Raw genomic sequence first — 26,439 nt, forward strand, 5'->3', positions numbered from 1 at the left:
TACAAATGACGCAATATTGGTCAAAATTTGGCGGGAATTATTAACTCCCTTGCGTAGAAAATTTATTTCAGGAAGGATAACTCAAATTCAGCGGAAGTCAACTTCTTCAGGCGGTGCTGAAAATGAAAACACAGTAAAGAAAGCGGATCAAACAAGCATTTCTACTAGTTTGCCAGTGTTTGGTATCTATTTGAAACATGTTACCAAAGGGTTAAAAACTGATGTACGTATTTCAATTAGTAGAATACACAATAATTTCAAAACACACCTATACTAGATGAACGAATTTTATAAAATGAAGGGTCTCACATTTTATAAAAAATATATTTTCGCCTTATCATTAAAAATTATATCACAATATGCGTAATGTGAGGTGGTACTGTAGATTGTCTCTTTATTTCATTCCTTGAAGAAACCATGCATAAAAATAGGATCTGATATAGAAATAATTTGATTCAAATAAACCTGATTTTTGAAATAAGGACAAATGTATCTACATTGTATGGGTATCGTCGTGTCATATGTTTTTGTATGTCATATGTTTTCGTATCAACCACATTTCGTCGGTTTCGACTGCATACGCGTACATTGTGGCATGTTTTTCTGTTTCTATATTTAGAACAACAACACCACTACAACTTGATATATTTAAAACATATTCAACGTCGCTTTTTAAAGACGTTAGAACAAATTAAATAAAACTGACCTATTTAGCCATTTTTATTTAATGTCAAAAATACGCATCACTAGAATAGTTGTGGAAAAAAATTCTGAAGGGTTAAAATAAAGTCCAGATATGTTTTTTGCAAGTCAGACACCGGATCTTCAAGACATATGACTGTCATGTGTTTTTTTGGCCGTTTTAATTACAAACCATCGAGTTAAAATTAGCAGGGTTTTTATATAAAATGGTTGTTCAAAATCCAACTATTTAATATTTCATTGAAATTTTTAGATTTTGATTAATTTTCAGATTGGCACCTGGTTTGTACAAAATACATTATTTTTTCTAAAATAAAATGCAGTTTTCAAAATTTATGATTAAATATAAAAAGTTAAGACTGTTTTCATCTTCATGTATCAAGGATGTATAAAAAAAACATAGAGAGAACTCAACATCTATGTCATCATTGCTTATCACATGGATCAAATTCTATTGAAGATGAGACCCATTTTACAGTAAATTGTCCATTATATGATGAACAGAGGAAATTATTATATGATAAAGCTACAACTTTTTGTACTAATTTTAAAGAACTACCTAATGATAAGAAATATTTCTGGCTGTTCACAAATGAGCATTTACCAACTCTCATGTGCCTAGGAAATTACATTATTAAAGGGTTAGAAATAAGATCCAGATGTAAACAAAATATATGAAGTAATTTAGTATTTTATTGTTATAAGATTTAATATAATAGTTATATAAAACACATGTTGTGTTAGGCTCTGATCCTGTTCATAACGTTAAAGTATGTATTAAACAGTGTATTAAAAAATGTTAGAATTATTATTAAATTGGAATTTAGGTAAATTTGTGCTAGGGACATTTTTCATGCCTCACATGTATTCAAAAGAGAATATACAAATGAGTCATGTCAACATCATATCCATACTGTAAATAATTACTGAGTTTTGTTGTTGATTTATGACTTGCCGTTATGTAGGTGGATGCAGCTTATCTATTACTGCCTACAGTTGTGTCATATACCTTTATAATGAAGTTAGTTAGATGAAGCTGTATTATGTACAGGGTTAGTTGACTGAGGCCGTGCTGTGCACAGGGTTAGTTGACTGAGGCCGTGCTGTGCACAGGGTTAGTTGACTGAGGCCGTGCCATGCACAGGGTTAGTTGACTGAGGCCGTGCTGTGCACAGGGTTAGTTGACTGAGGCCGTGCCATGCACAGGGTTAGTTGACTGAGGCCGTGCTGTGCACAGGATTAGTTGACCGAGGCTGTGCTATGCGCAGGGTTAGTTGACTGAGGCCGTGCTGTGCACAGGGTTAGTTGACTGAGGCCGTGCCATGCACAGGGTTAGTTGACTAAGGCCGTGCCATGCACAGGGTTAGTTGACTGAGGCCGTGCTGTGCACAGGGTTAGTTGACTGAGGCTGTGCCATGCACAGGGTTAGTTGACTGAGGCCGTGCCCTGCACAGGGTTAGTTGACTGAGGCCGTGCTGTGCACAGGGTTAGTTGACTAAGGCCGTGCCAGGCACAGGGTTAGTTGACTGACTGAGGCCGTGCTGTGCACAGGGTTATTTGACTGAGGCTGTGCAGTGAACTGGGTTAGTTGACTAAGACTATGCTGTGCACAGGGTTAGTTTACTGAGGCTGTGATGTGCACAGGGTTAGTTGACTTAGTCTGTGCAAACTGGTATGTGTATACATGTGTCATTTTTGTGAAGCAATGATCTTTACAATGCTTTAAAATATTTGCCTTCTTAATGTTTTTGTTTCTAGTTTGTATACTTTCTCTTCTGTCAATAGCATTATTAAATCAGATACATAATATTCTGAAGTCATATTTAGCTCCTCTCAAACAAACAACTTTGTATGTCTGCAAATTTATTTTTATGCATTTTCAGATTTGCATTATTTCTGTTACTTTATGTCACTTGCCACTGTAATGCTAGCATGGTGAATGTATTTTGCTTTCAACAAATGGGTCACTAGCTAGTCATTTTAAATACTTAGAACAGTTAAGAGTTCTGGCTATATAGCTAGCTCTTCAATTTGAAGATCAAAATATGGAGATGGGGTATTAATTCGCCGTTTCAGAATCTAATGCATCCTGGGTAATATTTCCAAAAGTGTACAGCAAAACGTCATGATTGGTTAAAAATGTCATAAACAATGAAAATTTAACCAATGACGTGACGTTATTTTCACTTTGGGGTACGAACAATGAAATTACCCATGATGCTTTAGATTCTGAAACGGCCAATTACAATGTTTGAGACAACTATTATATTCATAATGCTTTCTTCAATATACAGTTCTGTTTAACATAATAATTTCTTATGGATACATTACACAGTACCAATATGCCACTTTTAATGCACCAGATGTGCATTTTGACAATTAATGTTGTTTCAGTAGCAGTTAAGATCAAAACATTTCAAAAACCAAAACCATAACCTATATGAGATGTTGAAGAACTGATGTAATATAAAAAGACAAAACGGTTTTGCTAAACCAGGTCAGAATCAGACCATTTGAAATTCAAACCTTATGTTGAATCAATCAAAAAGGACCAAAATTATTACCAAGGAATCAGAGCATTACATGAGGGAAATAATTTCTAAATGTCTTTTGAAGTCTTGCTTTTTCGTCTAATTTACTGACTCTAATTTTGAAGTACACACTTTCATGTTTCTTTATTTCATATAAAAATTTTAAAAACAATTTCCTTTCTATAGCTAATAATAGACATCTAGTATTTCATAGAACTTTATTCGTCCAATACATAATGATATCCATGATGTTACTCTTGAAAAAATGGTCATCCACCATACAAGTCTCCTCTGATATTATTTCTGAATATTTCTTTACAGTTGATGTAGTCTGGATGGTTAGAGGAACTTCTTTAACCTAAATTAATCTGTATGTCTATTGTTATATCACTGATACTGTCCATTATAATTTATATATTCAACTTCTTTCACTTTCTGGTAGTACATATCTGGCACATAACTTGGTATTTTTATGTCTGAAATAAATAGGCATATATTTTTATCAATCCAAATTACAAGGGCAATAACTAACAAACAAACACTTCTTTTTTTTGGGTACTTTTTGGTCAAATACATTGCTGATATTAACCTATGATATTATTTTCATAAAAATCTGTCAAAATTGTTTACATATTAGAGCTATCAATGCAGTTTACCATAAAAAAAACAATATTTCCAGGGGGCATTACTCTTTAAAAAATAATTCATCAGCACTGATTTTGGAATTTGGCTGAGACATTGATGATATAAACCTTTAATGTAAATTTCATAAAAATCTGCACATATCAGAGTGCTCAGGAGTCAATGTTCCATATAACTAATATTTCCAAGGGACATAAATAACTCTCTTAAATATATTTGATCAGCACTGATTTTCAAACTTGTCAAACTGATATAATTTTCATATAATCTCGCGAAAATTGTACACCTAAGAGTGCTTACAATGCAATGTTCAATATAAATAATGTTTTCAAGGGGCACAACTCCTTTAAAAATAACTAAATGGCACTGAATTTTTAACTGGTCCAAGACATTGCTTAATAAAGTTTCATAAAATTCTAAATTGTACATGCAAGAGCGCTAACAAGACCAGACAGAAAGACGCCCAGTATTTCTATATCCCTAATTAATAACATGTTGCTCAAAGGACAACAGAGAATACTGAATCTGGTTCTTTTCATTATGATACATGCCATTGCTTCATTGACATTTTGCGGAATATTATTTTAGTGAACCACGGTTTTAATGAGAACTATGAAGAAAGTCAAGAAGAAAAACAGGTAGGTTAAATATTTTATGTAACTTTATTTAGTTTCTTTAGAGACATTTGAATATATGTAGAATAGAGAATAAAAATGCGAAATGTGCCAAAAAGACAATAAATTGACCAGAGCAGAAAACAGGCCAAGGCCATCAATGGGTCTTCTCACAAAATCTGTGTTTGGAAGAATGTGATAAGTTAATTGTTGTAACTGGCTTTGAACTAGCTGTCAGTAACTGCTAGTACTGACTTCTCTCAGGTTGTACTTTGAGGCAATTTTGTTTTGAGGGATGTATATATATTCCCTGCCACATCTGTTTTTGTTAGTTGTTTCCTGCGTTGTATCAAGCTGAAGAGCTAAGCTCTTTTCAACTGATTCTTATATTTTGTTCTTGTGTTGTACTGTTACATCACTGTACAAGGTAAGGGGTAGGGTTAATGTCTTGATATTGGTTTAACCCAGCCACATTTCATATGTACCTGTCCCAAGCAAGGAGCCTGTATTTCACTGTATCTTATGTTCATTTCAGTTGTTTTTTTGTTTTTTGTAAATAGTTTTGTTATTAATTAGGCTGTCAGTTTTCTCAATTGACCTGTTTCATATTTTTAGTGTCGGTGCTTTTTATAGCAGACCACATGGTATGGGTTTTTCTCATTGTTGAAAGCCACACATTTGCCTGTAATTGCATACATCCACTTGATTTGAGCTTTGGTGGATTGTTTCATTGGCAATCATTACACAAGTGAGAGAAAAATTACTGCCAAACTTAACTTTAAAACATACAAATAAACAAATAATAAATAAATGAGGAATGTGTCCCATGGACACAGATGATGCCCCAGCTTGCATATCATGTAAGTTATAAAAAAAACATAACTGAAGAATGGTAATAGTGACGCTACCCAAATTTGTACTTGAACAGAGTTTTGTGGTAATAAATATTGTGTACCGGTATATGACATAATATGTTTCATAAAAATTGGTTGAGGCAAACTTCAGTTAGAGAATGGAAACGAAAATATCAGCAATTCTTTCATTTGTAAAGGGGCATAACTCTAAAACCATTTACATGACACCTCCAAAATTCAAACTTGATCTGTATTTAACTATTTTGTGTTATTTTAGCATTGGGTATAAGTTTCATAGCACTTGTTTGAGGCAAACTAAAGTTAGCCAATGGAAACGAAAAATTCAGCAATTTTTCCATTTTTAAGGGGCACAACTCAACTCTGGAACGGTTTAAGCAAGGCCACCAAAATTAAAAATACATGTAGATCTGTGTTTTGTGGAAACAAACATTGTGTATAAGTTTCATAACATTTGATTGAGGCAAACTAAAGTAAGAGAACAGAAACCAACTTTAGGACATACGGACTGATGTATAGACAGAAAAGGGTAAAACTTAATACCCCCCCCCCCCCCTCCGTACGGCAGGGTCAGAAAAAATTATGATTTCAATATATAACATTCTTTATGATGGATCATATAATGTTTTACCTGATAATATTTTACCAACACTTGTTGTATATTATTCTTTCTTAATAATGTTTTACTGGAATCTACTTCGTCAATCCATTCACTCATCTAGAATTTTACTCGGTTACACAGTGAATACTTGCCTGAAAATAAAAGTACTATGGAATCTATGTTTCTCATACATGTAAGAGATGATACAGAAAACCCAATGATTTTGTTTTGGTGACATTTTGTTTTAAACTATATGGTTGTTAATTACGGTGCCATTTGGTCTCTTCAATCAGTGATATTGTTTGCCTTAAATTAATGGAGTATAATTAAAGGCTTGGAGAAGAATCCCAATTTGAAAAAAAAAGGCTTAAAATTATTCCCAAAAAGACAACTTTTTCCCAAACAGTGCAATCTTAGTAGTAATTGTGCATGAATACAAACTGAAAAACACGACTTCAAAAATGTTCATGCCTCAAATGTTTATATGTGCACATTTGAGGGTCTATTTATGTATCACCACTGACAAAATAGGGTCTTATCTTAAAGCAGGATTTGACTCTTGAAAATGGGTCTGTAAATTGAAGTTTCAGTCAAATTCATGCTTTATTTTAAATTTCCCAATTTTATGAAAATAACGCATATTTTCCCAATAAAAAAGGGTAGAGGTAGTTTTGAAAAAAGCCAACAATATCACTGTCAATGTTGAGGGTTGTCTCATTAGCAATCATGCTACATCTTCATTTTAATATATATAGATATGAATAAGCGAGATGTGGGACCATGTGTAAGTCTATGTAACACAATGATGGGACAAAACATGTAGTCTTCAGAGTTCAGACACATACATGTACAAATAATTGAGGTGGTTGAGCTGAGCAAAACAATACAAGATTTGGAGTTGTCATAATGAAAACATTTTCAATATCTTATTGAAGCTGCCAAGTGTCACGTGCAACAATTGAAAATGCATATATTTAAATGCAAAAAACAGAAAACTGGGCACAAATAAAAAATCTAAATACATGTTTATATTCAGCACATCAAAGAAGACCTGTTCACTGCCCCTTGGCTATTAAGTGTGTGTCATTTTCAGATTTTCAACTACTTTTCAACTGAGTCTGTGCATACTAATTAAGTGTAACTATAAATGTTTAATTTTAAATAATGGTTTCACTGATTTTACTAACTAATATATACCTACATGTATCAATCCTGTGAACATCAGTATCTAGAACACCTTCAGTATTTAGTAAGTATGCTCATCACTTGACTGGAAAGTAACCTTTTCTTTTCATTTCCATTTTCTTGGGTTAGTTATGATTCTAAAATTAGATTATACACATGTTTGCAAATATTCTAGAAATTATATACAAGTAATCGATATTTTATTAAGATTATGAATTGCTAATCAGAGAAGTCATTCCAAGACAGAATTCGCAAGAATGTCAACTTATACAAGAATCTAATTTCTGGGTTGATTTGATGGAGCAGGATGCCAAACCCCAAGCCACCATTTACTGGCATTAGGGTTATACATATTTGTTAATGCACAGAAGTTTTAACAATTTGGCTGTTATTTGCTCTTTGGGTGGGTTGTTGTCTCTTTGACACATTCCACATTTCCTTCCTCCATTTTATCCAAGATTTGTCATTTTTTTACCCCCCCCCCCCCCCCCCTCTAAAAAAGCTGGAATCTGCATCTGATTTTTTTCAACCTAATCAGGGTTCAACTAGCTGGTAAAAGCTTTGAAGAGAAAAGTCTTATTTTTAACTTTTTAAGAAGCAAGATCCTGCAATATGATACCTTAATTAGCATCAGAGGTGAATTAAGGAGGGGGGCCCCCCCTTTTGAGAAAAAAATCTGGTTGTTTATATAGGGAATCACTGAAGCATTATGTACTCGGGCCCCTCTTAGGCAGGCAGTGGGCCCGATACTGACCATATATAGTTCACCAAGTCCAGTGAAGAATAATTTTTTTACCAAAAAATGAAAAAAATGAAAATTCCCAAGTTTAAAAATATTAAAAATAAGATTTAGGGGGGAAATTAGAAAGAAAAAAATATGTTGCCATTTAAACTCAAGGATGCAAAAAAAATATTTGGCCAAAAAAAAAAGAAAAAAGGAGAACATAAACAGGTAAAATTTTACATGTATCATGCAGGGCAACATCTGATTGTTGAAAAATGTGAACTAGAAGTTCTTTAAAAGTATTACTTTCAATTTTACATCCCAGTATAAATAAACATAGAAACACCAACAAGGTCCCAAAAAAAATTATTTCTGATTTATCTTGAAGGTACATTGTATATCCGCAAACGTTCTACCAAACCTAATTGATAAAGTCTAATTAATAACGTCATTTTCAGAATTGAAGTTACAAGAGACTAGATGTCATTTCATTAAAGTTCTAACAAGTAGAAAAAGAAAATCATCCCAATAGGCACTTTATTCCAGGCTATTGGCTTAAAAAATCAACTGTAAAAATTGCACACAGGTGTTGGATGCTTTTTGAAAAAAAGTTTGTTTCCGTTTTTGGAGAAAAAAATAATTTGTTTTAAACTCTGAGAAAACGAAATTGTTTGTTTTACTATCAGCTGCCACTATATGTAATGCTACAACATTTACTACAGTAACTAGCGAAGATGATGCTACTTTCTGTCTGTTTACCAACAAAAAAAAAGCCAATCGGTACAAAGTTTGTTTACATCTGTTTCACTATGAAAGGTTGACGGTTTACGTATTTTTAATCAAGTGTTCCATAATTTCCGATATCGGGAATTATCTGTTTTATTTCGTATAATATCGTCAAAATCGTAAATATGCAAACCTTTCGTGTTTCACGACTTATACCAGTCTGCTTATACATCGCACTGCAAAATGTATTTGTGCATCTCCGAAATGTTTCTCGAGTTTGGTTGTTCAAAAAAGACGAATTCACAATTCTATGCGAGCATGGAAAGTTATTTTATTCACCTGAACCTGATATGATAAGGACAAAATCACGTAATTACCTTGTGCAAAAATCTTCTTTTAATCTTCTTGGTAGTTCTGTACGGCACTCGCACCACTCAAATGACTTATGTGAACTTGTGACGTTGTCAACAAACTACACAAATTACGTCATATCACAAGTGCATACGACAGCCAGAAAACTGCCTTTTACAATGTTTACGGTTTTAAATCAAGAATACAAAGAAGAGCAATGTTTCTTTTTAGCAGCAAAGGTAAAAGCGGTAAAACAAACACTTCGTTTTTAACATCTAATATTCTGCATACTGCATAAATTCATCGCCACTCGCATGTTTACAACTTACATTGAAGCAGTCAAGAAAGAAATTCTTTTGGCAAGTTTTGCCGGCACCGGCAAAATAACAAATATTCTATTTTTGCCAGCACTGATTTAAATATCTTAATTAAAGGTGTACCAGTAATATCAGTAACTTGTAATTTTGCCGGTTCTTTGTAAAAAGCCAAAAGTGAAATTTAAAATTGACTTTTGAAAAGTTTTATGAAAATGTGGACTGTCAGCATAAAACTTAAAGAACCAACTAATATACAGTCATGGGACAGAAAGTGAAAAGTGAGTTCTCACTCAACTAAAATCGATGTTTTTCAAAAAAATATTACCAAGTAGCAATTAATTTATGAGCGATATTTATAAAATAGATACCAAAAGATGTAAAAATGTCTGAAGTTTAATTGCTTATTATTTAGTCATAATTTTCTGGAGTTTCGTTTGCATCATCGGTTTGTTGGCGTAAGTGTGGACGTTTGCATTATGAAGCTACTACACTTTTGAACATAAAATATTTGTATGGACATGTCGTTTTGTGGAGATGAAGGTTAATTTTACAAAACAAAAAAAAGAGATACAAATTATCCAAAACATTTTTTGTCGGTTCATATAGAGATTGTATGCGGAAGAGTTTTTCCCAACAAAATCATCCACAGTAACAAAAATGCGAGGCCACATTTAAAAGAATGTCTGTTTCCCCTCCCCCAGGTCAACCCTTTGTAAACAGACCAGGAAGACAGGTTCTTTTTTTTTTTCTTTTTTTTTTTAACTGGATGCGATTGTCATAGCATGGTCACATGAATGGTTTGACTTGTCCAGTCCAGTCCACTTATCAGTTGTTTGTGCTCAATTTGAGTGTATTTATTTAAATTATCAATCCTCCTGCTTTCAAGCACTTTCCAAAAATGGAAACAAATTATTTTCAGGAAAAAAATAATTTCGATTTTTTTGTGGAAAATAATTTTTTGACCCAGGGGCTTATTTTTGACACGGGTGGGGGGAGGGCAAACAAACATATTTTGAATTTTGGCCTTACACCATTGCACTTTAGCATCTAAAACCAACATGCTTTAGCGTGTAATATACCATCACACTTTAGCGTGTCATATCATCGCTTTTTAGCATGTCCTGTGATCGCATTTAAAAAACAAATATAAACCATTGCACTTTAGAGTCCTACGCATTTAATACATACTATATTTCTGTGGTACAGCCAATATGTAATTTTACCTCACAACATGCATTAGGCCATGGAAAATAATTGTTGGTTTCCCCTAACATGGGAAAATTTTAAAGACGCAGCAGACAGGGTTTTTTTTTTTTTTTTTTTTTTTGTAACCATGTGTTATTTTATATCTATATGTTTTGTTTCTATAGTGGAACTACAATCTTGCATATTTTCTACAATTTAAGTTGAATGCCAAAAAAAAAAAAAAAAAAAATTATTAATTTTTGTTTTACCGGAATTTTTTTCCATGGCCTTATTATGTAATAAAGTTAGTTTGAAAACTTATTTTGTATGATATCATAAACCTTCTGATGTCCTCAATATGAATGTGATAAGTCATTGAGCAGCCTGGATGGTTTTTCGTTGTGTACATCTCTTGTCTCTGGTTCAGGAAGTTGTGGGTTGGTAACATTCATGGATTTTTACATATATAGATTAGACTGTTGGTTTTCCCATTTGAATGGTATAACAATGCTAATTTATATCTATTTTAATAATTTTGTATTATCTTGATTGTTTTAATTCTTCAGCAAGAAGAAAACCAGGTCGCCCTGAAGTACTCTTCCAAAAAGAGCTGGCTAGAATCAAGTTAATTTAAAGAAGAAATTCCACTGGTTTCTTGAGGAAAAAGGAGTATGTATCTAAATTGTAAGCAAATTCTAAAAACAATTTTTGTTCATGTCAGACAAGTATAAGCCATTATTTAGACAGTCCACTTATTTTAAGGACTAGACTAGCAGGGATGTCATTAGAAGCCAGCAACCGGTTTGGCACCGGCTACTTCAAAATTGTCAAAAATAATATTTTCTAGTGGATGAAACATTGATCATGAAAGAAATTTATACATAAACGATTCATTCTCTGAAGAACAAAGATTGAAGCATTGACTTAACAGTGTGAGGCAGATTATTTCATAAAAAGGCAACTTTTTATCACTTCTGCAAGTTCCGGTACTTGTTACACGAGAAGCATATATGAATCAAAAGTTTCGGCTGCAAAATAAGTCCTTCAACACGGAGCAAAAAATACTCTCACCTCACTGCAAGTTATGTATCTTTACAACCTTTATGCAAGTGGGGGCATTATATGTGTCCCATGGACATGTTCTCCATTTATTTCAACGAAATTTGGTAGACATGTTCTTTATATAGTTGTTTAAAGTAGGGGAAAATATATAAATGGTAATTTTTTTTATTTCAGAATTGATGAGACTACGACAGTTGATGTGTACTATCCAAACTGATGGTTTATCTGAAGAAGAGACAACAGTACTCCTTGTAAGTCCAAATTCTATATAGCGGTTCACATTGAGGCTAAATTGGAAAGGGTTCATATCAATGAGAACTGCATATAATTTTTATTTTACCTCAACAAAAGTTGCTATAGCTAGACTTCGGCATGCTGTTATTAAATGTAACTACATTCATCCAGGCCCGTAGCCAGGAATTTCCATGGGGTTATTTGGACTTTGACATGAACTCGACTTAAACAGTCACAATTTTAACCAATCGTTGACTTTAACAGTGCATATTTGGCTATGGGTATGCCAGCAACATTCTGTGTCATAATTTTTTTTAGGTTACTGATTAGAAGTTTATTTGATTTAGAAATTATTGCCAAAAAATGTGACAGTATCAGGTTCTCCGTAATTTTTGCCTTCATCAATCAATATTGATCATCCTTTATGTGAATGTTGCATCACATTAATAAGATTTTGATTAATAAGAATGTGGTATGATTGCCAATAAGACAATTCTCTACAAGAGACCAAATGACAAAGAAATTAACAACTATAGGTCACCGTAGGCGTACAGCCTTCAACAATGAGCAAAGCCTATACCTCTTAGTCCGCTATAAAAGGCCCTGAAATGACAAATGTAAAAGAATTCAAACGAGAAAACTAAGGACCTATTATTTAAGTACAAAAAATGAACGAAAAAAATATGTAACACATCAACAAACGACAACCCTTGAATTACAGGCTTCTGACTTGCAGTTTTGTCAGTGGTCAATATATGCACATATTCATTTTTGAATATACCGTATGAGTCGCAATGAGAAAACTATCCACCAGAGACAAAAATGCACATTCAACAAGGAGAAAACCAAAATCATTCATATAGTCAGCTATTAAAGTAGGTCTGACATGATTTGGTAAAATGTAAAACAATTTAAGCAAAAAACTATAAGCCTGATTTATTACAAAAATTTAGCAAATACAAATAAGTCAGTTACCAATAACAACCACTGAATTAAAGGCTTTTGACTAGAGACAGGCACATAAATATTGTGACTGGGTAAAACATGTTTTTATACGACCGCAAAAAAAAGAGTTTATGGTCCGTTTATTGGTATCACGTCGTCGTTGTCAACCGAATAAATTTGGTTTTTGCACTATAACTTTACTTAAGGATACGTAACAAAAATTGAATATATGGGGTTCTTCCATATGCTGAATCTAACCATGGATTTAGATTTTTAATATTTGTCCCTGGTTATCAATTTGGTCCACATTGTAGTCTAAAGGGTCCAAAATTGAACTTAATTTAAATTGAATTCGTTGGGTTCTTTGATATGCTGAATCTAACTATGTATTTAGATTTTGGATATTGGACAACAATAGGAAAATGTCCAATTTAAAATTTAAAAGGTTCCATGTTGACCACATTCATTCTGTGTCAGAAACCTATGTTGTGTCAACTTATTTAATTACAATCCAAATTCAGACCAGTTGAATGTTGTGTCCATACTTGACCCAACTGTTCAGGGTTCAACTGCTGCAGATGTATAAAGCTGCACTCTGCGGAGCCTCTGGTTGAGCAATAAAACCTCAACCTTGACAGGGATTATAGTGCTAACAGTGTAACAGCACAACATAAGAACAAATTATAAAAGTTAGTATGGAAAGGCTTAACTAATCAAATCTACACCATGAAAAAAAAAACATACAAAAAGATAAGTACACAAAGTACACATCAAAGAGCATGACAGTTTAATACTGAAAGCTAGTTCAAAGGGAACAACTTATGGTTAAGTCAATGATTGTTGGTTTGCAGTTGTATTTGCATCAGTGGGTTGCATTGATGTACAAAATGTATATCTCATTTCCATGTATATTATTTTGTCGTGCACAGATTTTGAAGAATTTTCTAATTGATGATGATGTACTCAACTTCAACAGTTGTATTCAATAGAAAACACTTAGGGGCATTATGTTTTTTGGTCTGTGTGTCCGTTCATTTGTTGTTCGTCATTTTCTCTGTTCCCATGTTTTACCATCCTTCTGTCCCTCTTCAGGTTAAAGTCTTTGGTCAAGGTAGTTTTTGATGAAGTTGAATCAATTGAACTTACTACACATGTTCCCTATGATATGATCTTTTTAACTTTAATGACCTTTAATGCCAAACTAAGAGTTTTTACTCCAACTTCACAGCCAACTGAACATAGAAAATGATAGTGCAAGTGGGGCACCAATGTACTATGTGTTCAGGCTAATGCAAAAACAAGATTAACTATTTTTTTCTAAAATATTTGATAAGTGAAGTGAGAATTTAATTTTATTATTGTTATATATTCAGGTATGCTGAAAAAAAAGTACCAGGGAATGAAAACAGAAGCAAAGGGATGAAGTCACAGATATTGACAGTTCTGATTTACATTAAATTCAAGGAGTGGTCACAGCTTAGAAAAGTTTTAAACTAGTTATATGTAGGGACCAAAGAAAATAACATCTTTTCTCGGAATTATCTTTAATGAAGATTTACACTGAAATTATGATTGAAATTTAATTATGAATTTGTTTTGCATTCGAATAGAGATAAATGTATTGCGTCGCCAGGTAAACTAAATTTCCAACAGTAAAACTACCAATGGACGTCCTTAAAGCTTCAAAAACAATACAGTTATCTCTTAAATGTCGGATTAATTTTGCAAATACAAAAAAAAATCTTTTAAAAATTATAAAAGAAAAGGTTCAATTGTAGACTATAACTTGAGAACTGTTTTACCATTCTTTTCAATTTGTTTGCCCCACCTTCAAAAGTAGAAGGGCATATGATTTTTGGTCTGTGCGTCTGTTCGTCCGTCTGTTCCGCTTCAGGTTTAAAGTTTTAAGGTTTAAGTGAAAATGAATATTTCATCAGTGAAATTCAAGTCAGATATTCTCATGAACATCCTTTTCATATTGGATACAATTTTTTTTTTAAGTCTGATGCAGACATTTTGTAGTCAAAGCATTTTAACTGAGGTACTACACAGGCGTCAAAAGGCAGCATTATTGAGTAAAGGGGGTGGCGTCAAAAAGCGTCATTATGGAGAAAAGGGTTAATTAGATTGAAACATTTGGGTTTTTTTTAAGTTTGAAAACATAATCCAATTGTAGTTGGTGTTTTAATGGATATATCTTAGATAAATAATTTTTAATAAAAATCTCCTTTTAATTTGTGTGTGGTAATTGTAATAAAACAATGCAATTAAAAGAATGTTATCTTCTGTGCATGCATGTTATGAATCAATAAGACATATGAATTTGAAAAGTGGAAATTTAAAATGCAGCAATACCCTTGAACATACCAATTGAAGCAGAAAATAAAACTTTTCATATTTCATTTATCATAGTTTAGATTAATTTTGTATCATATTGATACTTCTCTTACACTGTAAGTTGTTATTCCTATAAACTGTTTAGATTGTCAACAACAAATGAATATATATTTTCAATAAAGTTAAAAATTTGAATATGAAGTCTTTGTTCTTGTAAAACTTGATGGAGAGTAGTCACTATGTTTTTATGGAATGTAGATATGAGTGTGGTTCTTATATTATTAAAATATAGATTATCAAAGCAGAAATTCAATAATATTGACAAGAAAAGGTGCAACAAGGTGTGCAAGCAAGCACAGAAAATGTGTTATAACATAAAGACATGTAAGAAAGGAAATAACAAAAAGCAGTGTACAGACCATGTCACTGCAGCAGAAAATAAAACACAGTTTAGGTACAGAGTCAATGGTAGAGGAGACATTTTGATTGGTTTCTTTTTAATATTTTGGTTAATTTCAGAGGATGACCATGACAATGGAATAATAATTTTTAACAGTAGATTGATTGATAAATTGGTGTTAATTGCCACTTTCAGCACTATTGATTGGACCTTTTGTGGTGCTCCATTTTTTCTTTGAAATTTAAAAGTATATATATTTAAACATTTCAAAGCCATTCAAATTTAACCTAGACATTTCACTGCTTCTCGAGAGTAACCCTGTACATAGCATGGCCTCACAGCCCTGATTCAACAAACCTTATGCAGAGCACTGCATCAGTCAACTAACCCTGTGCACGACACAGCCTCAGTCTATTAACCCTGTGCACAGCACAGCCTCTGTATACTAACCCTGTGCACAGCACAGTCTTAGTCAACTTACCCTGTGCACAGCACGGCCTCAGTCAACTAACCCTGTGCATGGCACGGCCTTAGGCAACTAACCCTGTGCACAGCACGGCCTCAGTCAACTAACCCTGTGCCTGGCACGGCCTTAGATAACTAACCCTGTGCACAGCACGGCCTCAGTCAACTAACCCTGTGCACAGCACGGCCTCAGTCAACTAACCCTGTGCATGGCACGGCCTCAGTCAACTAACCCTGTGCATGGCACAGCCTCAGTCAACTAACCCTGTGCACAGCACGACCTCAGTCAACTAACCCTGTGCATGGCACTGCCTCAGTCAACTAACCCTGTGCATGGCACGGCCTTAGTCAACTAACCCTGTGCACAGCACAGCCTCAGTCAACTAACCCTGTGCATGGCACGGCCTCAGTCAACTAACCCTGTGCACAGCACGGCCTCAGTCAACTAACCCTGTACATAATACAGCTTCATCTAACTAACTTCATTATAAAGGTATATGACACAACTGTAGGCAGTAATAGATAAGCTGCATCCACCTACATAACGGTAAGTCATAAATCAACAACACAACTCAGTAATTATGTACAGTATGGATATGATGTTGACATGACTCATTTGTATATTCTCTTCTGAATACATGTGAGGCATGACAAATGTCCCTAGCACAAATTTACCTAAATTCCAATTTAATAATAATTCTAACATTTTTTAATACACTGTTATTAGTTTTCTGTTTTGCTTTTTCCAATCATATTGTGTTGTAAAATGATGCCCTTTATGGGTTCTTGATTAGATTAATAAAATTCTTATCTTATATATCTTATCTTATGACCAATGTTTTGATTACTTTTCTTTTCAATTAATAAATTCAACACTTTTATGAATAACATATAATAAACATTTTTGTTGTTTTAACTATTTACAGGTAGTTATTGCTGTGTTTTCTTCCGGCAAAAACGTAATAAATAACAATGAAGCCCTTACCCAAGCTGTTGTGTAATTGTGAGAAAATTAGAACAATAAAAGGGAAAACAATGAGTCCCTTTCATAACTAACCAAGGATAAAACTTAACGCCCCTCTGCTACAGCCTGGGCATAGAAAAAATGGAGAAAAAGACGGTATCCCTTCCAATGTGAATGTTAAACGAAAATGACTTTAAAACATCTTTTTGCTTAAAATACCGAAAAAAAATCCATATATTTAACATATTTAACACGGGTGCCAAAATGACAATATCAGGTGCAGATTTAACCAGGTGCCAATTTGACCATGTACATGGCAATGTACATGCTGACCCTTAGAAATTATCCACCTTATTTAAAATAAATATATGCATATAGTATTTAAGAAATAACTCATGGAAGCCTTAGATTGTTGGAAATTTACACATGGCCTGGGCCGTGATATTCAAATTTTATCCTAGCAAGGGATAAAATTAACAAATATCATGCCCAAAGAGCAGATAACAGCCGAAAGCCACCAATGGGTCTTAAATGCAACCAAAAAACTACCCCAGAGGTGGGCTTAAGCTGGCCCCTACATAAAATTTTATACTAGTTCAGTGAAAATGGACATCATACTAAACTCCAAAACATATATTAAACATGTTAAAGTAAATGAACTAAAATTTAAAAACATACAAGACAATAAAAGACCAGATGCTCCTGACTTGGGACAGGCTCAAAAATGTAACGGGGTTAAACATGTTTTGTGAGTTCTGAACCATCCCCATTAATATATACCTTTAGCCTATTTCGAAAAAACAAACACACAGTTAACAGTGTTCTCCCCAGAAATTTTGGATAGCATCACATTTTGCATAAAAAAAATAACTGTATTTAACTGTATTTTTTTAATGTCGTTTGTCGCGTCGCGTTGATGCTCTATTTCCTTTATATGTTTTAGTTTATATTGTTCAATTCATAACTGAGAATACAATTAAACTATAACCACAAAAACAGTTGTTTCAGTTTATGTCTTCTTTATTCATTTATAGTTACAGAATTATTTTTTTCCTCTTGTGCCAAATAAAAATAAATATGTGGTTTCAGTTACCCAACAATAAGTCAAATGAATGAATGGTTCATTACAGTGCAACCTGTATTTATACAAAACTAAATTATCTAGTACACAAAATTAACTACTTTTTATATTATATCAAGTAAAGATAAAGTAGCAAAAGAAGGAAAAAAAATTAATTGAAAAACTTTTTTTTATCATGTTTATGAAATTCATTGTTTCATGCCACTCAATGAATTAGTCCCAGTTGTTTCTTATCTTTACATCAAAATCATATGTATTTTTAACAAAGTTATCTAACAAATAGTCTGTTAATGCGTAGTTTTCTCTCTTGGTTTAATTTTTCTGTCTACTGTGCATCTGTTGTCATTAGCGTGAAAATGCGGATTTTTGTCATATCTGGTCCGGTTCCGATCCGTAGTTTACACAAAAATGTGCAATGGCGGCCGTAGTAAAATTTACGAAAATGAGTCCGAGAATAAACATTGTTTGACAAGAGATTGTGAATGAATAAGACGCTTTTAATGCATTAAATGGATTAAACATAAACTTAAGCCAATTATGATAACTATTTTAGCTCCAAACCAAAATTCTAGCTCTCGTATTACCGGAAGAGAAAGAAAGTAATTTTTGGAGAGTTGCACAAATAAACGACCTTTTAAAAAAAAATAAAAATCGTTTCAATCTCTGAAATTTCGTAATACAAAACGTTGATTTCGAATTGTTTTGTGATTGCATTTTTCCATCTCGATATTGGTGATTGCAGACACGTGGTATTAGTCATGTCACAAGTGTCAGCTTGGGATATTCGCATCCAAACACTTTTACAGTTATCACCCTGAGGGCAATTAACACCTAGCTATTTAATCTCTTAATTGCCTTTAGTGTCCGACTTAAAGGGATTACAATTAAAGGTGATATAACTTTTATGATCATAATCGATAATAGATGAAAGTTCAAAATTGAGGACAAGTTAAATAGCATCTTCAAAATAATTATAGCGTCGCGGGAATTATTATAGCATCACGGTGAAAACATATAGCGTCGCGGTACCGCGACGCTAAAACGGCCTGGGGAGAACACTGCAGTATATGCACAGTAAAACTCAGTTTAAAAGAAGTCCGATGTCAGAATATGTAACAAAAGAAACTAAGCAAAATTTATATATATTTTGTAGGAATGCAACATTTACCAGACACACAGACACACAACATAATGATCAGTTAAGTGAAGATGATAGTTTTAAAAGATCGAGTTGCACAGATTTATTATACGCATGGATTATTCTGTGCCTCACATCCTGTGGCGATCCTCACAGCCCTTGTATGTCTCATGTTGGTTACATTGTAAGTATTCTGCTCCATTTCCATTACTACAGTTGGAAAATTTATACAATGCTCTATTATTTATTTTGTTCCTGTCTTATACATGTAGTTCTTTGTGAGATGCTTTTTGTTTTGCAACACAAAAAATGTCAATAAAAAATCTGTTTTTTTTTTACCAATTTAAATTTTGTTGAATTTTGTGAAATCCGAAATTTGATGTTTTAACCATGAAAATATATCTGAAAGGTACAAATGTATACTTTTTACAGCTATCCCTTGATATATGTTCCATTACCTGGGACGGTGCCTAAACATTATACCACACCTGTATCTCCTGACACACAACCTTATCGCACAACAAAGGGAGGTAATGGAGAGGAAGAAGGGAAAATGCAGCCTCACTGGGTAAGTTATTGCTAAATGTATTTTGTATTCCATGACTCCAAAGTTGTAGAAGAACAATCACAAACAGGCACCAATTAATTACAAAGCAATAACTAAAACAAATGAATGTATAGATGATTTCTAACAGGAATTCGGAACATAAATTCAAAGAAGACAGTTGGATGTAGTTTTTCTCATCTTTTTGGAAGACTTTATTTTTATGACAACAATCATGCATATAGAAATTGTTTAAACAATATTAACTTAAACAAATGGAATTGAACAGAATTCAATAACAATGACAATTCCACTTCTTTAACATGTATTGATGATAAATAAAGTAGTGGAAAATAAGGTAGATTTTTAAAAACCACTTTTAGCAAAAATGACCAAGCAATCAACAGCCCATCTTAAATATTTATCTATATTGGCACTGTGTTTTTAATCTTCTCCTAACATCCAATAAACATAATTCAAACATTTTGCAATAATTAATTGAACTTATAATATAATATATATTTGTGTTGCCTTAGTCAAAGGTGGCATAAAGGGTAGCCTTTAACAGTCTTTTTGTCCGTCTCTTTTTCATTTCCACACTCTAATTTAGGATTGCTTCATGCAAATTATATGAAACTCACTAATGCTAAGAATCAAAATAAGCAGAAAATTTAATTTGGACAGAGAGTTGCGTAACATTCTAGAGTTTTCCTCATTATAACTTGGAAAATTGCACTCTAAATTAAGGATGCTTTATCCAAATTTTTATGAAACTGATACACAATATTGAAAACCTCGACATGTAAAGAACATTTGCATTGTGAAAACAGTTTTCAAGAATTTTTTTTTTTTAGATTTCAACTGGATGAAATCAGTCATAAAGTCTTTTTTTTTTTTATCTAACATTGGTTGCAATACAGAATTCCCTAAAAAAAATCATATAAGTCACTCTGACTACAATTAGCAGTGGAGTTAAAAATTTAAAATCATTTTATATTTGTTCAGTTTAAAGGTGAACCCCTAGGATATATCCAGCAGATTGTAGTCAAGGTGGCAGTTTCACCATGGAAACCAGATACAATGACACCTAGTGATGCTTACAGATCACCACTAAGTAAAGTGTTCCAGCTGATAGATAAAATCAATCATTTTCAGTACAATGATGGGTAAGGTTTTATAATCAGTAATTTTTTAGTACAATGTAGTTGTATAGTACAGTAGACTCCGGCCAATCGGATACCCAAAATGTCAGCTAAAAATATCTGATTGTCCGATATATTCAATTAGCCGATGAACGTATATTCCTCCAAGTTTTTTTTCAATATTGACAGACACAACCCTAAGATACCAATAGCTATTATAGCTGCTTTATTAATGGAAATTTGTAACTAACTCAATGTTTTTTCAGGTACAAGTTCGGATAATTCGATTGATTGAGTAAATAGATCGATCAGTTGATTATAATGTATTTTGTTTATCTGTCAGTCTATTGATTTTTTAATTATGTGTTGATTATCTGAATAAAATGTGTACCTCTTAAATAATGAGACTTGTTGTTTTTGCGTGATTTGTTTCATTTGTGTGTTAAAACAGGTAAAAGTTAAAAATAACTATGAATTCTCGGAAGTAGGCCACAGGTAAATCTATTAATAGCTACGAATTCTCTAAACTATAATCGAACTCGGATCTAATTTTCTAGTTTTTTTATTTATGAAACACATTTCCAATTTCGAGTAATACAACTATTTTTATGATTATAAAATTGGACATCAAGATGAGTAAAATTAATTTGCTTTTCTATCTTATCTGTCGTGGCTCAAAATAAAAGGCTAAATATTATGTAAATTAGGAAAATGGCGTACGTGTGTACAAGTTACATAATTCTATTTCACCTGGGATATGCTATTGACACACGAATCCTTATTTTTACACGGGACTTCTATATATATTTTAATAAATTGTTGAGAAAGAGGTACATTTCATTCATATTTAATAAACATTGATGAACATCACGCACAGTTTATCATTTCTGTCGTGTCCTTGTTTGTGAAGTAAATGATAACGATCACATTTGGATAAACACATAACAAACACATCTAAGGCAAAATATAATATCAGATTCATAAAATAAACAAGACAATAAGAAAAAATATGTTTTATTTGTCTATAAAAGATCGTTTTTATTAATAAAATGAAACATTTCTGTACAGAAGTTTTCTTAAACGTCGTAATGGCGCAACTTCCGGCTTCATTTCCTGTGAAGAAAAATACGAAATTATTTCAAAATATTCGATTGTACATGGTTTTCACACATTTTTCATGAATATTCCTATCCAATTAGCCGATATATTCTAATAACCGATATTCGATTATCCGATGTATTTTGACTGAAATGTATAGGGAATGGTTCGGTGTTTTGAAATAATATTACAATAGCCGATATATTCGTTTGACCGATATCCGATTAGGTGGAGTCTACTGTATTTTATTACTAGTATTTTTTAGTACAATGTAGTTGTATAGTATTTTATTATTAGTATTTTTTAGTACAATGAAGTTGTATAGTATTTTATTATTAGTATTTTTTAAGTACAATGAAGTTGTATAGTATTTTATTAGTAGTATTTTTTTAGTACAATGAAGTTGTATAGTATTTTATTATTAGTATTTTTGGTGTAGTTGCATAGTTTTAATATCTTGAACTTTACTCTTATCATCCTTTGTAAAAAGAAACCCCCTGTGTGGTCTCTTGATAGCATGCATGCTCCTTTTGGTGCAGAAAGTTTGGGATTTCCCCAATTTGAAAAAGACTTGAAAATTGGTGTTTCCTGGTTCTGTACTATGTATGCAGCATTTAATAGTAAGAGCAAAGTGATGAGAACATGTCTTCCTGGGGACTTACCTTATTTCCCTATATTAACTAATATGTTAAAAAATGTTCAGTTGGTCTAGTAGCAATCAGGGTTCTTATACAAATTACATTAAAGTGTTCTCCACCTTATATGCATGTAATAACATTTTTATTTCTGTATTTATAATAGAACTTTCTTGGAAACAGAACTAATGTAACTCTAAGAACTGTAGATAACTCCTTTATATTTTTCAGTAGTGGAGAAGATTATTCCATATCAGACATTTGTTTCCGTGTATCAGAGGCTACATCAGCTAAATACATCAAGGACTTACTGCCAGAATATTCCTGTATGATTTTATCTCCAGCTAATCTATGGCAGACCAATCCTCAGAAGTAAGTTAATATAAGATCAAAACACTTTTCATTTAATATTTACGGATTCATATAAAATTCCATATTAAAGGAAAGCATATAACTGACTTTTTTCTCTCTCTGTCTGTCTGCTCATCTGAAACAAAATTTTAACATTATATACCATAATATTAAAATGATTAGGAGATAATCGCAATGTGACAAATATCCAGCAATGTCCAAATGACATGGATGTAAGCAACTATAGTATAGGTCAGCTTGGTCTTCAACAATGAGCAAAACCCATACTTTACAGTCAGCTTTGAAAGGTCACACACGACAAAATGTGAAACAACATTATTTCCTTATTATTTTTTATGAATTTAATTTGGTTTATTTTCCTAATGATTACTATGAATAATCCTAATGATTACTATGAATGTTTAAATGTTATCACCTTAACATGAAAAATCAGTAAAGTCAATGGTTATCAACTGATTAGTGCAATTTCAGAAATTATTGATAGTTTTATTTTTATGAGAATAATGCAATTGGGTAAAATTAGCAATAATAAAAACTGGTATTCTGATATCTGTGATATATACATCTTCTGATATCTGTGACACATACATCTTCTGATATCTGTGATACATACATCTTCTGATATCTGTGATACATACATCTGTATGTAAATTTCCTGAAATCACAATATTTAATCTCAAATTTTGGTTGGACATGTCAAAATTGTAATAGTAAATGCTTGCAATATAATCTGAATTTACAGTATTAAATTTACATAAACCTTGAAAAATTAGTCAATTAAACAGCTTATGCTGTGCAGGATTTTTACTAATGGAAATTTGGAACCCAGTGAATTTTAATCTTTGTTATGGCTAACTTGTTTAACTTCGGCCCCAAAAAAATCAGCAACAATATATGCAAATATGGCCATCAGAATTTATGAGAGTTCCAATTATTTACTCTATCTTTTCTTTGTACGAGTCTTGATGATATAAAATTTTAACAAGTACCTGTTACTTTATCATAACCTTCAAGGTAAATAGACATTATTGTTTTAATTATATTTGTCTTAAATATTTTTTAATTTCAGATTCAGAGATGATGAAGTTTTAAGGACTATATTTAAGAGGCACGGTCAAGCTTTAGAGACTCCTCCTTATCCTAAAGGTAAACAATATCAGTTATGTTCAGAGGAAAATAAAGAACAGAAGAAACTAAAGTTATCAAAATTTATCATTCAATTCCTGCTACATCTCCACAAATCTCAAAATTCTTTGAAAGCATCCTGGACACATCATATATACCATATAAAAGTAGCCAAGTGTTGTCTTTTTATGGGGGAAATAAAATCCTTGTGATGGTGAACAAACCTGGGTTTGATATTTATGGAAATGTTTCTTTCTGTTTCAGACATACTGTTTGGATTACCATGGACAAACACAGGAATCTCCAGATATTTTATCAGGAACAAACAAAGAACAATATCTTATGCTGTTACCTTAGTCCTTAAGAAATATGATCATAAGTATGTAACACTGGTTATTACTGAACAAGTTGTGTTTTCTTACTTTTCAAGAATAGTTCATTCTTCCTGTATATCTCTCACTCCTAAATAGTGTTTGAACACTAAATAATAATATAAAATTCAAGTTGGAAATTAGATTCTTACTGTTGCACCTATACCTACCTGTTTATGTCAAACAAAATAGTCTATGGAAATTATAGTGGCATTGTGTAACTTAGAAAATTGCTGTCAGAATTATAAATGAAGTTAAAATCTATTGTTTACTTCCGATTTGGTAAAAGCTTCATACAATTGTAGTCAATGTGTTTAGGATTGATATGATACAGTTAAAATAGGATAGTAACTAGGAAACATATTTGTTTAATTGATCATACCTTGTGGAGTTATTATTTATATTTTTAGTAGATATACATCTCTCAATGAATAGCACTGTCTGATTTGAACTGGTTACAGTATAGTTTAAATCAGACAGTGCTAATTACAAATATATTATGTATTATATATTATACTTCCTAATTATTATAAATTACTTCTTTTACAGATTTTTAGATGCTTTAAAGAAGAAATTAATAGACTGGTACCCAGAGACTGTAAACAATGTAAATCTGACAGAACCAGTCAACATTGTACATGTGCACTACCAAGAAATCAAGTTCATGTCAGAGTATACATACTTGGTTGTCACTTATATTGTCTTGTTCTTGTACTTGTATTTTTCTGTCAGTAAGTTATTAATTTGTTTCATATATCACTGTAAATAAATATAAGAAGATGTGGTATGAGTACCAATAAGACCAACTCTCCATCCATGTCATAATTTGTAAAAGTAAACCATTAAGTCCATTATTGGTCAAAGGAGCCTTAAGCTATAAAATGACTCTTGTAAAACCATTCCAACAGGAAAATCAAATGAATGAATATAAAGGATATGAAATACATCATAAAAACTACTGATAGTTTAAGAGCAGTCCATCTATGGGGACGTGAAAGACATACATGTATAAGGCTTTCACTGATTGCTCATAGCACTCAAAAGGCTGAAAACATCCATATGAAATAAATAAATGACACTTCCTGCTATTCAATAACAAGGATTGAGTGTGATACTTAATGTTCTACTCTACTGAAATCTGAATATAGTGTCATACAACTTATATATTAATCTGTTAACCAATGAAATCAAGTTATTCTAAAGGGTTTATGTTGTAACCCCTGACTTATAATTGATTTTTCCGAACAATTTTTAATGATTGTTTATATATCATTATGTGTTATAAGAAGAAAGTTAAATATATGGTAAAGTCATGATAAACAAATTAATTGTTATTATCAGAAGTCTTTGTCAGCCTCCTATATCAAATATTTTGCACATTCAATTTGTCTGAAGTATGATTAAACATTAAAAGATTGGAAAAACTTTCTTTGAAAAAATATGAAAAAAAGGGTCTGTAAAATAATTAGATAAATAATATATATACTGTTTTGTGTTTCAGGTAAAATAGATATGGTGAAATCAAAAGGAGGATTAGCTTTTAGTGCAGTATTTACTGTCGTAGCCTCTCTTCTTATGTCTGTCAGTATCTGTACTATGTTTGGATTGACACCTACTCTGAATGGAGGGTTGGTATTTAACAAGTTTGAATAACAAATGGAAAAATTGCTGAAATAATAGACTCTGTTCTCTAACTTTATTTTGCCTGGACAAAATGTTAGGACAATTATGCACAATGCTAAGAACAACAAAACACTGATCAAGTTCCAATTTTGCTGGCGTCACTTTTACGGTACTAGACTTTATGTCCCTTTACAAATGAAAAAATTGCTGAATTTTTCGTTTCCTTTCTGTAACATCAGTTTACCTCAACTAAATGTTATGAAACTTAAAACAATGCTTATTTACACAAAACTCAGATCAAGTTCAAATTTGGGTAGCGTCAGTTTTACAGTTCTTGAGTAATGTTCCTTTATAATATGATATACAAGTGTGGGTATTATCTGTGTCCCATAGACACATTCCCCATGTTGTGTATAAACTAATCTTGCATTTGAAATGTTATTCACAGAGAAA

At 32.3% G+C, this 26,439-nt stretch overlaps 1 protein-coding gene and 1 long non-coding RNA gene across 3 annotated transcripts in view; one reads left to right on the top strand and one right to left on the bottom strand.

Moving 5' to 3' along the window:
* The first annotated feature begins 27 nt into the window (after positions 1 to 27).
* LOC139513153 (sterol regulatory element-binding protein cleavage-activating protein-like) overlaps positions 28 to 26,439 on the top strand; it is a 42,411-nt gene continuing 15,999 nt past the window's right edge. Inside the window, exons 1-9 of one of the 2 annotated variants that reach the window (XM_071301420.1) lie at positions 28 to 223; positions 19,092 to 19,260; positions 19,509 to 19,644; positions 20,626 to 20,786; positions 22,727 to 22,867; positions 23,937 to 24,013; positions 24,257 to 24,371; positions 24,913 to 25,094; positions 25,865 to 25,991. In XM_071301420.1, coding sequence (XP_071157521.1) covers positions 19,148 to 19,260; positions 19,509 to 19,644; positions 20,626 to 20,786; positions 22,727 to 22,867; positions 23,937 to 24,013; positions 24,257 to 24,371; positions 24,913 to 25,094; positions 25,865 to 25,991 — 1,052 coding nt within the window. In that variant the 5' untranslated portion in view covers positions 28 to 223; positions 19,092 to 19,147. The remainder of the gene's footprint in view (positions 224 to 19,091; positions 19,261 to 19,508; positions 19,645 to 20,625; positions 20,787 to 22,726; positions 22,868 to 23,936; positions 24,014 to 24,256; positions 24,372 to 24,912; positions 25,095 to 25,864; positions 25,992 to 26,439) is intronic. The other variant, XM_071301421.1, reaches the window with a different exon arrangement.
* On the bottom strand, positions 3,351 to 9,121 carry LOC139513159 (uncharacterized). The gene is made up of 4 exons (XR_011662395.1): positions 8,975 to 9,121; positions 7,164 to 7,284; positions 5,993 to 6,114; positions 3,351 to 3,709 (listed from the first exon to the last, which is right to left on the bottom strand). It is a non-coding gene; the product is annotated as an uncharacterized lncRNA (long non-coding RNA).

This window comes from Mytilus edulis, chromosome 2 (genome assembly GCF_963676685.1).
Source record: "Mytilus edulis chromosome 2, xbMytEdul2.2, whole genome shotgun sequence".
NCBI lineage: Eukaryota > Metazoa > Mollusca > Bivalvia > Mytilida > Mytilidae > Mytilus > Mytilus edulis.